Source organism: Alternaria postmessia (genome assembly GCF_024291825.1).
Source record: "Alternaria postmessia strain BMP 2775 chromosome Unknown scaffold_29, whole genome shotgun sequence".
In the NCBI taxonomy this organism is placed as follows: Eukaryota; Fungi; Ascomycota; class Dothideomycetes; order Pleosporales; family Pleosporaceae; genus Alternaria; species Alternaria postmessia.
The window spans coordinates 216,297-233,171 of NW_026260102.1; the positions used below are offsets into that span (position 1 = coordinate 216,297).

Here is a 16,875-nt window from a genome sequence, read left to right on the forward strand (position 1 = left end):
CGACGCTGCCCATAGCCGCGCTGGTGATCCCACCCGCAGAAGCCTCGCAGAAGCCTGTCTGCTTCGCGGCCCACAGTAACACCAACGAGGAGATCCACGCCGCCTCCTCACCATGTCAGACTCGCACCGCCGCCGTAGTAAGAAGGACCCGGACCGCGAGCGCAGTACTCCTCGCACCAAGGACAAGGATAGAGATCGCGACCGGGAGCGCCATAAGAGCAGCAGGTCCCGCAAGACCCGCTCGTCGGCGTCCAAGGAAGACGACGAAAACCCACCATCCAGGCGCCAGTCGACGGACCGTGTGCGCAATTCGACATCGACGTCGACATTGACATCGTCGCAGGCCTCAAAGTCGTCGCACAAGATGGCAGTCGTGCCCGAGATGGGACGCCGCGGCTCGTTGGGCTCCGAGAACACGTCGCGCATCAGTTTGCCCTACCCGTCGCATTCCAAGACATATGCGAAAGAGAGCATATATTCCCGGGACGGTGTAGAGAGGAGAAAGTCGACCTTGACTCCGGATGCCACAGATGGCGAGGCATCACCAGGAAGGGACGATGAGCGACCAGTCGCACCACATCCCCCCAGCCGAGCACCACCCCCACCACCGCCGCGCGCACCGCCGAGTCCTCCGCTCACTGCTACCACGGGCGCAGATCTTAGGAAGGCGGCCAGTGCGAACAGCATGCGAAGAAAGGATCCAGACATGATTGCCAGAGAGATGGAGGAGGGCCGCCAAAGCGTAGACAGCGGTACGCGCATGACTTCCACGGCGGGCCCGCGGATTGCCTCGCGCTCCAGCATCAGGGACGAGGACACATTCGACGGCACCGACCTCACCTCCACCACCGGATCGCAGCCTAGCACCATTCGCGCCAAGTCGCCCCCACCAACGACGAGAACGAGAACTGTGAGCCCATCCCACGTACGGCCCCCAAGTAGGACGTCAGTTCCAGGTAGAACATCAACACCCGGCAGGACGTCAACACCCGTCAAAATGAAGACGAGAGCACCCTCAGAATACACACTCGACTCAGAAGCAACTTCAGTACTACAGGATCGCAACTCTCACCATCGTCGGAGTCAATCACCCCCGCGTTCTGATGTCTCACCATCCTCTGTCAACGATTCGTCACCACGGACACCTACCCAACACTCGGTCCTTCCCTCCAACGTATCGTCTCTCAAGGATGGACCACCTGTCATCGAAGTCATGACGGACCCTATGTCGCGTACACAATCGGTAGACCCCAGCTACGCTCAGTCGCCCATGACCCCTCCGCCTCCGCCTCCTCCTCCGGCCATGATGGAAGCTCCTCGAGTCGATTATCTCCTTCAGAACGGCGGTTTAGCCAAAGCCATTCCACGGAGTTTACTGGCCGCTATTGATGGAGTTCCAGCCTCCGCTTACTCTCAGTATACCACACCAAGGCTATCTGGAGCACAAGCCCACGATGTACGATCTTTCTTCAAGCCTCTACAGAATGTTCTCAACAGTTACAATACCGTCATGGACACAAGCGGATCGTTGGCGGTAGCTACTGGTTATCGTTCGGTTGCGCGACGTCTTCTCGATCGCCTTGAAAATGTGTTTGCTCGTAACATATCCTCGGAGCACTGCGCATGCATGATGTGCTTCGAGCAATCGGTCGTGGAAGATTCTGCGGGCATTAATTGGGGGGAAGTTTTAGAATTAATATCCGGACGTTGCGAATTGCCGACTTGGCCACCTTACGAGGAAGGTCCCGGACCTGGACTAGGCATATCGTCGGATCTGGAAGCACCATGCCAACGCATCGATGTTGATGTACCCGAACAGTATCGCGAGCACTACGAGAAGCAGTCAAAGAAGACCAAGGTCGCGGTTCAGTCTTGGCTATCAGACCAACAAGACGGTGTCCCCGAAGATGCCGACGACGAGACTCTGACGTTCATCATGCTCACCCGCCTAGAACAGCCTCAACGCCCGCTCTTCTATGCACTATTGTGGGGATTAGAAAAACTTCCGAATCCTCGCACACAAAAGCCGGACAGCGGTACACCGCCGTACCTGGCAAAAGCTGGACTGGCGCTGCAGCGTTTATATCGACTCTACACTCCACCGCGCGACCAGTTGGTCGTCATGTATCTCATCCGCTATCCAGATATGCACAACATGCTCGCTACCTTGGCAGCAGTGACTAAACACGAATGGGAGATTCTGGTTTCTGGTCGCTTTGATGGGTTCCTTTGGTCAGGTGTCGAGGATATGGCTGATATGAACACGACCCCTCCCAGGACTGGCTCGAGAGCAGGCCGGCCCATTGACGGGCCGCAACGGTTTGCATCACCCGCAACTCCCAATCGATACGGCAACTTCAGCCCCAGTCCATACTCTCGACCAGGATCCGCCCGCCCTGGGTCTGTCCGCCCGCCTGGTGGAGCCCCTGTGCAGATCGATGAAGAGACTGAAATTGCCGTGCTTGCCGAGATCGAGCGAGAGATCTACCTTGGTATGGAAGCCATGGAAGACGCATTCGAGCAGCTTCACAACCAAGCCGAGGGTGTGCGCCGTCGTCTGCGCGAGCGCGCGGCAGCTTTGTCAATGGTGGCGCAGCAACGTAGGGGCGCCGGAATTGGTGGCATTGAAGTCAGAACTGACACACCAGCCAACATGCGCGATCCTGATGAAGGCGTCGATGATCTGAGGAGCGAAATTGGACCGGACGACTCAGCTAGCAATGTCAGCAACAACAGGAGAAGGAAAGCACACCGTGCACGCGAACGAAGAACACCAGCACCGGTTGAGGAGGAGAGCGAAGAGGATGTTGCGCTCGCAGAGAGGATACGCAGACGTTTCTAAGGTAATCAGGGGATTCTTGGGACATTGCATTTGCGGTGGAGTTTGTTGGCGGCGTTTGGTATTGCTAATGATTTTGGGCCATGGCTGATATGACTTATGGCTTTCTGACGGCTGAGATATACGGATACCCAGTTTGAGAGCGTGGGGGATTGATAAGATATGCTTTCTTCCATGCGAGTAGGGCCGCGAAGTAGTTCAATGTATACCATTTGCTAGGATTATATACAAAATGACGTCACTGATGCTTGTTTACACAATGTCGATTGGTTCTGCAGGATAGTTGAGATTCAGACAGGAAAGCATCAAGGCTGTAGTGATGGTGATGGTGAGACTGGAGGGTGTTGATGGTGCTCCAATCACCTAGCACTGTCCGACAAGCGATGAGACGCATAGCTGCGATCAACCCCGCTCAACCACGCTGGGCGTCGTCGAGGTGTTCGTGTGGCGCGAAGCATTGGCGAGGGTGATGGACGCAATGCCAAACCAAAGCCTACGCGAACTTGGTGCGATGGCGATGTTTGTAATTATACGAAGGCCTTGCTTTTGTCGGAGCTCATTAGCTGGACGCGACCCATCCCTGCACGTTGACGCGCCGGACATGCATGTCCCTCTATGACAACAGAGCGCGGGCGGGACAGTAAACAGGCCAACAACCACGCCGGCGGCCCATACAACGACCCAAACTCGTCGTGTTTGGATACCATCTGGCTCAGTTATCCTAGATCCGGACATCTGCGTGCTTGGATTCCTCTGCTGCCGGTCCCCCACCATTCGCTGTTGCCCTTGCAATTGGGTGTTTACGAAGCAAGCCCTCTTTGGTAGGCGCAGACCACGGAGCCCTCTGTTTTGGACGCAGCCTGCCCACACGGCTCACTGCCCTCTTGTACTCTCACTGACGCATTCCACCACCAGATCTCGGCCATTTTTCTGCTCGATCCGCTCCTCGGCCACCTTGTAGCGACCGTAGCGACGACGGCCCTTCCGCTGTCCAACCAAGTCCCTCGCTTTACCCCAGGAACCGCACACGCGCATATCCTCGATTCGCCTGCCCTGACCGCATTACTGTATCAGCATCAATACATCTAGACATACGCCCCACGACGTTTTGGACACGACGTTGCGCACATGGCCGATCTGGGCGCCAACGAGTCGGTCGATCCGAACACCCTCTACACCAAGCAGGAATGCATAGGTGGCGGTAGCTTTGGCAAGGTCTACAAGGGCCTTGATCGGCGGACTGGCCACACGGTCGCTATCAAGGTCATCGACGTGGAGAATGCCGAAGACGAGGTTGACGACATTATGGGTGAGATCATGATCCTCTCCGGCATGAGCTCGCCATACGTCACAAAGTACTACGGCTCGTACCTTACCGGCTCAGACCTGTGGATCGTCATGGAGTTCTGCTCAGGCGGAAGTTGCGCAGACCTGATGAAGCCTGGCCAGATAGCAGAGGTGGAGATTGCAGTCATACTCAAGGAGCTGTTGATGGGCCTGACCTATCTACACGACGACCACAAGCTGCACCGAGACATAAAGGGTACGTGCAATGAACCAGACCCACGCACAGGAATGCTGACGTCAACATAGCGGCGAATATACTAGTCAGCGCGAATGGTCAGGTCAAGCTCGCCGACTTTGGCGTTTCGGGACAGCTATCAGCGACCATGACCAAGAAGAACACATTTGTTGGAACGCCCTTCTGGATGGCACCCGAGGTCATTAAGCAGTCCGGTTACGACGGGAAAGCTGATATCTGGTCTCTGGGCATTACCGCGCTCGAGCTGGCCAACGGCGAGCCTCCTTATGCTGACATCCACCCCATGAAGGTTCTTTTCCTCATCCCAAAGAACCCACCACCAACACTACAAGGTAACTTCTCGCCCGCGTTCAAGGAGTTTGTCGACCTGTGCTTGCGGAAGGACCCCAAGGAACGTCCGAGCGCAAAGCAACTCCTACAGACAAATTTCATTCGCAAGGCCGGTAAGCCCGCTCGTCTGCAAGAGCTCATCTCACGATATCAGGACTGGAAAGTTCGATATCCAAAAGAGGCAGCCGAGTCAGAAGATGAAGCCACTCCTGTGAAGAAGAGGGAGCCAGTCAACGAAGATTTGTGGGATTTTGGAACTGTGCGGCCGACAGGAGGTGCTAGAGGTCCAGCGCTTGCCCCAATGAATGACGCTGGAGCCAATGCAAGGAACCACTCGCCACAACGCAAACCTGTCACGCAAAACAGGGGTGGCTATGGTGACGAGAACGACGACACCATTCGGGAACCCTCTTCGCCGACCAAGCGTTTAGCACCACTGCAGACTCCAGGCTCACCCGACCCTGTGAGGACCGCCGCACGAGTACCGCTGCCAGCATCACCAGAGAAGAGAACAGCTCCTTCTTTTCCACAACCAGCCGCAGAGCTTCCACGAAAGTCTCCTGTACCTGGCCTCTTCCAGCCGCCACCCAACAGAGCACTAGTCACGCCAACTAAGCCGTCAAATCCTCAACAGCCAAGACGACAGACACCATTACAGCACACCTATGATGATTTCGTACAGAGGGAGATTGCTGCGGAGATGAATGCTGTAGAAACTACACCACAACAGCGAGTTCCAACTCCAAGTCGCGCTTCAGTTTTGCCGCAGATGACCATACCCGAAATACCACCATTCCGTGGACAGTCTGCCAGCCCTGGACAGAGCAGTTCGCAGAGCCAACCACCCAAGCCGTTACAAAGCCCTATTCGAACACAGCAGCACGCGCCGACTTCATCACAAGCTCAGAAACCTCTACCGTCGCTAGTTGGACAACAAGAACTGCCACTTCTGGCTGGACAGAAGCCACTTCCTCCAACACAACAATCGTTCACATCCTTCAGCCCAAGTTCTGCATCGCGGCCTGATTCAGGATCGTCGAATGATCCATTTGGCGGCCCGACGGCCTCGAGTTGGCAGTTACCGCCAAAGCAGCAACAAGTCGCACAGTCGCCCCCTCCACCGCCACCACACATTACCAAGCCCTCACCCATGTCTCGTGGCTCCTTTGGTAGGCCCAAACCGACGCCTAACCACCCTAGCCTCGTTCAAACGCAAGGTTCTCCACAGGCGCCTGTCGAGATAACAGCACTCAGCGGCGTGGTTATACCAGCTCTTGATGCTGCACTATCTCGCCGTAGTTACCATCTCAATGTCAAGAACAAACAAGAATCTGCTCGATCACTGGATGACGCGCAGGGCTTCATCGAACGCAGACGACAAAGGCAAGAATGCCATGACAAGGTGGTTCGCCTGGTCAATGAAATCAAGGGGAAGTTTGAGGAACTGGATCGATGGGACGAGAAGGGAGAGGTAGGTATGGGTGGGGAGGTCGCGGGCTTCCTGGAAGGTTTCCTTGAGGAGGTGCTTGTACGGGTCGAGCCAGCAGACGACTAGTGGGACTGATTGCATCCCCGATACTTGCTTTGGCGCTCATGCATATGGGAAGGTCCCTTTGGGGACGTTGATGGCTCTCGTGCGATTTGGCAAGGCGTTTACTGACAGGGTTCCACCTGGGGATCGCAACTGAGTTTTTAGATGGCTCTTGTTATGCATACTTCTGGGCCGAATTCAATGCGAGTTGGTCCAGACATCAGTCTATTCTTTCCTTTCGATCAAGCGCAATGACATCTGACTTGAGCTGGCATTGTATTGATGGTAGGCAAGGTGTTGGTGATGGGTAGCTGCCACCAATCAGCGTCGAGGCAGCTCCGAACGCCGGTATTAGTCGTAGTTTCGTCACTCGGTCTAGGACAACTCATCGCTACGCGTTCTTATATCGCGTTACGCTACAGCGCTCAGCAGAGCAACCGGCAATCCTTTCCACGATGGTGTGAGTATTGTATGCTGATAGATAGCAACATGTGACTGACCGTGGCCCTCAGACGTACCATCAGGAGCAATGCGCTCGAGAAGCTTGCGCGCCTGTCCGCGCAGTCGCCGTCTGTAGAGGCTACGCAATCGGATTTTGCGAGATTGTTCAAAAGATGCTCGGCGTCGAGCTCCATGAAACTGCAGGAGCTAGAGGCAATCCTCGCCTTGTGCAAGTCTGCACCATACATTGAGTCGATCGATGTCGCTGAGAAGCTGCTCTCACGCCTTTCGCCATACCTCGCCGCATCGCACACGCAGACGCTTGCACCCTCTCCTAGCCTTCGGACTTTCGAGCCCGCGCCGTACGAAGTCCTTACCTACAATCTTACCCGTGCCGTCCTCTCGCTCGGCCTTCGACACGATCAACTACGAACACAAGCTGCCAATGCACTTGGAAGCTACCTCGCCGGCTGGGTCTCAGCAGCTGCGGAGCTTTCGGAAGAACAATTCGTCGATGATGGAGCCGACGACTATGCGGCAGATGGCGAGCTGGCGCGCGTCATGACACACAGTCTGTCACTGCTGGGCTTCCTGGGTGCCGCTGCTGAGCATGCCCATTTCTGGAATGCCTACGACAGACTCCAGCTTGTTCAGGATGTGCGAAAAGCCTTGACAGAGAACTTCCTCATCGCATTCGAGACCGTGCTGTCCATTGTGCGTAATGCGCGCTCTCACCAGCATGGTCTTCGGGAGTGGAAGCGCTATACAAAACACTACGCTGCTACTGGGCGACCACTTGGTGCCATGATCCTGCACGACTCTTTCCTGAAGGTCGTACTGGCTTCGGCTTCGTTGCTTGTTGGAAGTAGCTCGCATCTTACGTCGCAAACGTCTGTTCTGGACCACCTCCAGACTACTCTCCACAGAAAGAACCACCAGATTCTTAGGGATGCAGCCGAGAACTCGCTGGCTGAAGGATTGGCCAAGATTGCAGGAGAGGAGATGGAACGTCTAGAGAACGACATGGACTACCTGCAACGAGTGGGGTCGGCTTGGCAGCAGCAACAGGCCTCTTCTGTCAAAGCCAAGGTACTTGTCACGTATCTCTGCTGTACCATTTACGATGACGATACGGATATCACAGATGCAGAAGTTTTGACCACTTGGCTCGATAATGTACTCAATGACCCTGCACAAAGCGCAGATCATGAATTGGCTTCCACAGTACTGAAGTCTATGGCCATCCTCGCTAAAGTCTCACCGCAGCTGGCGTCTAGTCTGGGACGGTCGCTTCCTCGAGTCATCGTTCAAGCCAATTTCGATCATCGGACAACTTCCGTTGCTGCTGAGTCGCTCGCTGCTGTTCTCAGCCTCCTCCCCCAGGACGCCATTATTACAACGCTTTACAGTTTAGGCAACGTTATCAGCGTTGCTCCCAAGCCCGACCGAAATCCATCTTCGTCTCCCACGTTGAACGGCACTGGGAAGACTGCGCGTTCAGGTGGTGTGTATGATAATCAGAATGGCAGTACAATCTCGCTCACACCGAGTGATGTTGACGAACCCCACCATGTACACACCACTGTCGTTGAGACCATCGTCTCTGTTGCAAGGAATTGTCAAGATCCCAAGATTACGGCTCTGGCGCTGTCGATGCTCATCCAGAAAGTTGGTCGCTCTGGCAAGGTTGTGGACGCAAAGATCATTACCGATTCGGCTTTCTTGGGTGTCCATAGCCCACCTGGGGAGTTCAGATCTTTGCTCAAGGTCTACACTAAGCTCTCGCACGACGCATTGGTCTCTGATGACGGGGCTATACTCGAAGCTGTCATGGCAGCCCGTCTCAACCTCTCCAAGGAGATATCTGCCGATGAGCCTACCTTTGAGATCTACCTCACACACTTACTAGATACAATAGTCAGCAAAGGAGATGCTCAAGAGACGTCGCATCGCCATATAAGAGATACGGAGCTTGCAGCTCAAGAGATTGGGCAGCTGCTGAAGCCTCTTGCGCTTCTACTTGAAAGAAATGCGGAACGAGCCGAGTATTCAGAGCTCGACGACTCCATTATTGGGCTCCAGCGCGATGCCTGGTTCAATATTGTCGTTCATGGCTTCGATCTTCTCTCTGATCTCGGGAAACAACACAGGGAAGAATTGCGCACTCTTGCGCGATTCAGTAAGCCACTCATCGCTGAGGAACGACCTTTCCTTTCCGAGAGTGACATAGAACTCAACACCGTGTTGCGTCGTGGCAAGTCACCAGAACATACAGTCGAGCAAAAGAAGCGGCTCGGGAAACTGCTCCCATCCTGCGAGCCTGATACCAAGTCTTTGAGTTACCAAGAAGCAGTCTTCTTGAGCACCGCGTACCTGGTCGAAGACCTGCGCGCAAGTACAGGTGATTGCACTAAAGCACTTGCCTACTTCCTCGATCCAAAGCTGCGAACTGGTGCAGTGGGTAATTGTATGGCTGCCATCACAACAACCGCTGTTCGAACCTATCTGGCAAAGACTGTGTCGGGTCAGTCACATACGTTCTCGACCCCATACCTGGCGAGGCAACTAGCGACAATATTCTCAGCATGCTGTCATCGCATCGCTCGCGTTCAGCAAGCGGCAGCTACTTGTGCAGATATCATCATCCGTGAAGTACCGTCCACCCTGTGTCAGAAAAGCGCACTCTTCGCCCTGTTGGAACTTCTTTCTATGATGTGGTACAGCTGCCTGGAAGGCGAGACTGACGATTATACTTGGAAGTCAACGTTTACATCAAAGCGATCTAATATCGTTGTAGAACTTTCAGACGACTACGCTTTCCGAAGAGCGACTCTCGATGCGTTACATAAGCGTGCGACAGTATGGGTGAAGGGAGCACTTGACAATGCTCCACTCGACGTGAAAGGACTCCTGCAGTCCTATCTCTCCGAGTTTGATGATGAGATGACTTTTGGCCACATCTCGCTAGGGCGATCTTTCGCCTTGGAGATGGGGTCTGTTATTCCGTCAACCGACCAACGTCTTGGTGCCATTGAACGCCAGGGCATAAACATCAACACTGCGTCAGACTTCATCACACAATACACGACGAGACAGGAGTACAAGTTCCTTGAGGGTGTGGCTGATCAAGAAGAAGAATGGCTTCAGGGCGCACCACCCTCAGGAAGAAAGTCAACCTACCTCTCACGGAGCTTGCACGAGGCGACAAGTCTCCTCGTAGACCTGGAGAATCGTACCCTCAACCACAAGCATGTTACGATCGCTGAGCTTCGTGACATACTACGGAGAGCAGCCGCGCTTCTGTGTAGGGTCAAAACAGACCAATCGCCTATCGTTCAGCATTTAGTCGGAATTCCCTTTGCGGTTTTCTCGAAGCAATCTATCAAACTTGGTATCTCACTGTGGACAAGCGTTGCAAAGGAGAACCCTCGTATGGAATCTCGAATCCTTGTTGCTATCGCCGAGAATTGGGAAAATACGGTACGCAAGCGTCGTGGTATCTTCAGTCCCGCATTGAGACACGAAGATCCCTTCTACGGGAAGCAAGAATTCGCTGCAACGGACAAAGAAGCGCTCTCGAAACGCCAACAGCAAATCTACAACCTTATCGCGCCGCATTTCCGCCTGTTACAGTTTTTGTCTAGCCACTTTAGCGCTTCACGATTGAGCAGGGCGGATGTGGAGCGCGTATATGTTCGGTTGATGCATATTACGCTTGACGCGATGAGCGCCGGTTGTTCGCAGCCGCTTGCTCGCGAGTCGTACTTCCATATCGTTCTGCTCGGACTGCGTATTGCACGTCATTGTACTACCTTATCAGCGACTATTAGGTGGCGGTTGACCGATCGCATACTGACAGCTGCTCTGGCATGGTTCGCGAAAGCACCGCAATGGTCTTTTGGAGGCAATCGACTACAGATCAAGGCTGAGACGCATGTCCTTGCAGACGTGCAGGCGCAGCTTGACATTATCGGAAAAGTCACAACAGGCGCGGATGTCGGCGCAAAACTAAAGGCAAAGCAGGATCTTCTATCTCTACTGCTCTCGAACGAGCAGACTCGTCTTATGGTGTGGCTGTTCCCTCTCGATTACGGCAAGAAGCATCATTTTACTGCCGGACGCCATAACAACACACTTCCCGATGTAAGTTATCTGTGTATGCTGAATGATGCAGGCTAATATTGCTAGACTGCTGTGTCCGCTCATCTGAAGACGGCCTGGGCTGAGAATCCTGCGATCGCTGTACATCTCCTCAAACGCTTCCAATCCCAGCGTCTCAACACCGAGGTGCGATGGCAGGTACTGAACTTCCCGCACAAGGTGTTGGATGAACCAGATGCTCTTGAGATCCTCCTGGGCAGCCTCTTGCCAAGTGACGTATCATTCCAGCTCAAGTACATGCTCTACTGGAAGCCCGTAAACCCTATCACAGCCGTCACGTACTTCCTTCCAGCGTATGGCAACCATCCCTTTATCATCCAATATGCGATGAGAGCACTAGAGAGCCATTCTGTGGACGTCATGTTCTTCTATGTCTACCAGATTGTGCAAACGCTTCGATATGACGTTCTAGGGTACGTCGAGCGCTACATCATCGAGACGGCCAAGTTCTCTCAGTTGTTCGCCCATCAAATCATTTGGAACATGAAGGCAAACGCGTACAAAGATGAGGCCTCTGAGGTACCAGATCCCGTCAAACCGACACTTGACAAGGTGATGGGTAGTTTGGAATCCAGTTTCTCCAAGGAAGACCATGCCTTCTACGAGCGCGAGTTTGCTTTCTTTAATGAAGTCACGGGTATCTCTGGTACTCTACGCTCTGTCCTGCACGAACCCAAGGAGGTAAAGAAACAGAAGATTGAAGAAGAACTTCGCAAGATCCAAGTGGAGGTTGGTGTCTACCTACCCTCAAACCCTGATGGTCAAGTCATTGGTATCGATCGTAAATCTGGCAAGCCGCTACAGAGTCACGCAAAGACACCTTTCATGGCTACGTTCCGCATCAGAAAGACCAGGCCTGACGATCAAGGCCTAGAAGAGCAGGAGGACGAGAATCGCGATGTTGCGCAAAAGAAAGACAACAGCTACGAAACATGGCTCTCTGCGATTTTCAAGGTCGGAGATGACTGTCGTCAAGACGTGCTTGCGTTACAGATGATCGCCGCCTTCCGAGGCATTTTCAATACCGTCGGACTCGACGTCTGGGTCTTCCCCTACCGTGTTACAGCAACTGCGCCAGGTTGTGGAGTCATCGACGTCCTTCCCAACTCTATCTCACGCGACATGCTCGGTCGAGAGGCCGTTAACCGACTCGACGACTACTTCGTGTCACGCTACGGCAACGAGGACTCGATTCGCTACCAGGAGGCACGCTCCAACTTTGTCAAGTCAATGGCTGCCTATTCAGTCATCAGTTTCCTCCTACAGTTCAAAGATCGCCACAACGGCAATATCATGATCGACGACGCTGGCCACATTATCCACATCGATTTCGGTTTCTGCTTCGATATCGCACCCGGCGGTATCAAATTTGAACGTGCACCGTTCAAACTCACAGCCGAAATGATCGCTGTCATGTCTGGCAAGAACTCCGCAAACCCATATCAATCGCAAGCGTACCGCTGGTTCGAGGAACTTACTGTCAAAGCTTTCCTCGCTAGCAGACAGCACTGTGAACATCTTTGTCACGTCGTACAGGTCATGTTGGACAGTGGACTGCCCTGCTTTAAACCCGAGAGTATGAAGAATTTCCGTGATCGATTTGTATTGGACAAGAGTGAGAGGGAGGCGGCGGATTATATGAGAGGCCTGATTGAGAAGAGTAGGGGAAGCTATTCGACAGGAACATATGATCGGTTCCAACTTATTACTAATGGAATTCCTTATTAAAGTGGGGGTTCGAGGAACGATTAGAAAGCTTGAGTTTTATAGAGTAATATCATTGTCGTGGAGGTATTATCCAGGCTTTATTTTGGGTCAATCATGGCCATCATTTACAGCGACGGGACATTAAGAATATTATCGTGCTACAGACATAAAGTTGCCAGGTTCCATGTACAGATAACATGCCAGAGGGATATAGTGGCGGTGCATTGCATGCTACCAAGACATTTTCTCTTGGCCTGAGGCGAAAACGAAAAAGCAACACACGAATACCACGTCGCATACTCCGTCTCTTGGCATATGCATACCACTGCGGCCCAGACCATACAATCATTCCAATCATGCCAGTCATGATCCAAGTAGTTGAGTTTTGGTATGACTCAGCATGTATGTACGCCGAATAAACAATACCGATCGACCTTCTTACAACAACCTACCAGGACGTCTCGCATCTCCCCCGGATTCCACTCAGCTACATAAGGCATGCATGTAGGCATAGAGCATACATAAGGGCGCTCGTTCTAGCCCGGATAGGAAAGTAGTTGTGTCTAGTTTGGCCCCACATGGGGGTCCGATTGGCGGAAGGCGTTGGCGGTGACGCGCAGGAAAAAAAAGGGCTTCAAGCCTCCAGCCATTGAGCCTTTCTTCATTAGATAACTCCTACTTCTCTCCAGTACATATCCAGACCTCTAAGTTGTAGTCATGTTTATCTATAACTAACCCATTCATTTCTCATTGGTATTGTTCTTGCACTCGCTAAGGCCTGTTGGGATACCGTAATTCGTTGAAATCATGCCTCAAGAATCCAGTATCGATATAGAAAGGTCCCCACAATCAACCGTGATGGGGAAAGAGGAGGTGGAAATGACGCAGAAGGGACAATGCGGGACAGAAGATGAACTGCAAGTTGAAGCAGCATGGAACGGGAAGCGGAGTAGGTTCAGGATGATCGCTATCGTCACGGCGCTTTTTGTACGTCTGAGCTTTTCACTTCTCATCGTATCATTTCGATGAAACATATTCAGAATCTTCACAATAAACTTCTCGCTAATCCACTCTATTTAGCTCTCGCTCTTCGTCTCCGCCCTTGATGCAACAATCGTCGCCACAGCCCTGCCGACCATATCCAGCGATCTTAACAGTGCCGCTGGCTACACCTGGATTGGAGGCGCGTATCTACTTGCCAACGCCGCGTCTGGCCCTATCTGGGCCAAGTTGTCTGACATCTGGGGTCGAAAACCAATCATGTTGGCAGCGCTTGCTATCTTCTTCGCTAGTTCAGCTGTTTGTGCAACGGCGAAGACGATGCAGGAATTGATCATCGGGCGGGCTTTCCAGGGGACGGCGGGTGGTGGACTCATTCTTTTAGTTCATGTTTGTATCAGCGATCTGTTTAGCCTGAGGCAGAGGAGTTTGCTAATGGTAAGCCGCTTGTTGCATCATGTTGGGCTGATGGATTCGGCTAACACTTCGTGCGTAGGGCTTTACGGAAGGCATCTGGGCATTAGCCGGCGGTATCGGACCCGTTCTGGGAGGTATCTTCGCTAGCCTGGTGACATGGAGATGGTGCTGTAAGTGATTTACCATCACATCGAGCTTCATGAATCTACGCTGACATCTAGTCTTTACGATTCAAAGTCTACATCAACTTACCCATCAGCGGATTCGCCGCTTTGCTTATTCTTCTCTTCCTGGACATCAAGCACGAACACACCTCTTTCTTCGATGGCATCAAAGCCATAGATTGGCTCGGAATCTTCACCTTCCTCGGATTTACACTCATGATTCTCTTGGGTCTGGATTTCGGTGGCGTCCTATTTCCATGGAGCTCTGCTAAAGTCATTGCACTACTCGTAGTGGGTGGAGCCATGATCCTTGCATTCATTTACAGCGAGGCCAAAATGGCGAAATATCCTTTGATTCCCATGACGTTATTCCGTCGAAGGACAAACATCGCCGCTTTCCTCGTTGTCTTCTTCCACGGCTTCGTCTTCATTGCAGGAGAGTATTATCTACCACTGTTTTTCCAAGCCGTCCTCGAAGCTTCGCCCTTACGATCTGGACTGCTTCTTCTCCCTTTCATCGTCACAGGCGCAATCGCGGGAGTCTTCTGTGGCTTCATAATGCATAAGACGGGACATTTTCGCGAGATAATCTGGGTCGGTACCTTTCTCCTCACCGTTGGCTTTGGCCTATTTATCTCCTTCGATGCCTACACATCGACAGCTAAAGCAGTCGGCCTTGTTATAGTTGGTGGCTTAGGATCCGGTATCCTATTCGAAGCGCCTATGATTGCTATCCAAAGTCAGGTTGAACAGCATGATGTTGCAAGTGCTACTGCAACTCTATCTTTTATCCGCAATATCGGCGTCTCAATTTCGACCATAATCGGTGGCACCATCTTCCAAAATTCGATGAACAACCGCGCTTCGTTTCTCCGAGACGCCGGGTTGCCACAGAACCTCTTGAGTCAGCTTGATGGCGATAGTGCGATGGCCAATGTTATGCTTCCTGCTACCTTCGAAAATCCAGCATGGGAGCTTGCCGCGAAACAAGCCTTCGCGTATGCGATGCGCAACATGTGGATCACCTACACGGTGTTTGCTTTCTTGAGTTTTGCAGCGAGTTTGTTTATAAAGGCGGCGGTATTGGGGACGGATCACGTGGAGACTGTTACCGGACTGAAGAAAGACAAGGTCTCGACAAGAGTGGAGACGGATAGTCTGTAAGACACAAAATGAGAATGGTGTCGTCCACGCATGTCTTCAATGGTTATTTAGAAGATGAATAAAAGGACGCTGAACAGTACCAACACCTTGTGGTGTTACGCATTAGCTAATGCTATCTCATTCACCACGGATGCACTAAGTGATATCGTTGAGATCAAGTTTTAATACGTTGTGAGCGCGCGGCAGCCCCAAGCATAGGCAAACCGCAACACTTTATTTACGGAAAGCTATTCTTATTAGTCTACAACCATGCCTGCGCACCAGTAAACGGGTGACCTGGGGACTGCAATGTAACAGGACTGTTTATTTGTTCTCTAGTGTTTAGTGAAAACATCAGAAGAAAAAATAAATACTGTAGACATGGACCCTAGGGGTTAGGGGTAGCTTGGTGTACCAGAAAACTTATCCAATTAGCGTCCACTTGTTGGACCAGCCTTATCCAAGGGTCTAACACCTCGTTTCTATTTTAGCCCGTATGTCTGCTTCTGAGTGATACTACAGGTGCTCATGCCAGGGCGCAAATGATGATTAATACCTTATACGACATCCTGATAGTATGGGCCAATGTCTCATTAGAAGAGGCCTAGCTGAAAATACTGAATTTTGACTCTACATAATGGTACACTTTAACTTGCTACAATACTTACTTTCTGCACATAACTTGCTTTTCCCTCTGACTCGCCCAACCTCCTATCAGCCAACAAATCATCATATATCCACTAAACTGGCCCCCAAACCAACACAGACGACAACAATCAAACGAAATAATCGTCCAATATACAATCCACCAACACAAAAATGCTAGTACACGTCGTCAACACCATCCGATTGCTTCTCCGCATTGCGAACAAGCCCAAATCTGCTGTTCGACTGGAGAAGGACTTGAGGGAAGCACGTCGTGCTGAAGGGATCCCAGATGATAGTCTCTGGTACGACCAGGAAACCCCGAACATCACACGCCGAAACCACGGTATGAATGTTGCGGACGGAGCGTTCTTATGCAAATGCGGCACCGAAAACACCTTGATTCACTTCCGCGGAGCTCACCCCTTCAAACATCTGACGTGTCGAGCATGTGGCCTTGTCTTTTCCAAAAGATTTGCATGCTCCGATATCCTCCAGATTGGCGTCAAAGACCTATCCCGGCATCCAAACGGCGAACTGCGTATCGGCCAGCTGTGTCCAGGCTGCGGGCTAACACACCGCGCATTTATGAAGAATGGTACAGTGTCACTCGATACGATGTGTGTCTGTGGAAGCGTGGCGGATGAGTCCTGGCTTCACTTCTCCATAGGGTCTCCTATGGACTACTGGCGCAACCCTGTCACTTTCCCTCAGGAGTTGAAAATCGATCACACGTTGAAGCTTATCGAGAAGCACAATCGTGCTCAACAGAGAGCGCGTCGAAAAGCAAAAGCACGTAGAGCAAAAGCACGTCGGAAAGAGCTCGTTGTCTCAATTGATTGAGCCACAGAAGTGAACTTGGTGTCGCTAGAGGATTCTGCACGGTGTCGAAAAGTGATATGGCGCTGGAATGTAACGAGTCCAAAGGAATGCGTACCCCGTCCAGGGTTGTGAT

General features: G+C 52.2%; 4 protein-coding genes across 4 annotated transcripts; all 4 read left to right on the forward strand.

Moving 5' to 3' along the window:
* Window positions 1-112: 112 nt before the first annotated feature.
* Window positions 113-2,842, forward strand: J4E82_005511 (uncharacterized protein; the record flags this gene model as incomplete). Its single annotated transcript, XM_051731775.1, has 1 exon — window positions 113-2,842. The coding sequence occupies one exon, from the start codon at window positions 113-115 to the stop codon at window positions 2,840-2,842; it is 2,730 nt and encodes a 909-aa protein (XP_051588504.1).
* A 1,125-nt stretch (window positions 2,843-3,967) lies between these two features.
* J4E82_005512 (uncharacterized protein) lies at window positions 3,968-6,267 on the forward strand (the record flags this gene model as incomplete). Its single annotated transcript, XM_051731776.1, has 2 exons — window positions 3,968-4,382; window positions 4,433-6,267. 2 exons carry the CDS (start codon window positions 3,968-3,970, stop codon window positions 6,265-6,267), a joined length of 2,250 nt encoding a protein of 749 aa, XP_051588505.1.
* Window positions 6,268-6,698: 431 nt separating this feature from the next.
* J4E82_005513 (uncharacterized protein) lies at window positions 6,699-12,573 on the forward strand (the record flags this gene model as incomplete). The annotated part of the gene is made up of 3 exons (XM_051731777.1): window positions 6,699-6,703; window positions 6,756-10,827; window positions 10,873-12,573. The coding sequence occupies 3 exons, from the start codon at window positions 6,699-6,701 to the stop codon at window positions 12,571-12,573; spliced, it is 5,778 nt and encodes a 1,925-aa protein (XP_051588506.1).
* Window positions 12,574-13,410: 837 nt separating this feature from the next.
* Window positions 13,411-15,296, forward strand: J4E82_005514 (uncharacterized protein; the record flags this gene model as incomplete). Its single annotated transcript, XM_051731778.1, has 4 exons — window positions 13,411-13,539; window positions 13,633-13,989; window positions 14,048-14,138; window positions 14,206-15,296. The coding sequence occupies 4 exons, from the start codon at window positions 13,411-13,413 to the stop codon at window positions 15,294-15,296; spliced, it is 1,668 nt and encodes a 555-aa protein (XP_051588507.1).
* Window positions 15,297-16,875: the final 1,579 nt, after the last annotated feature.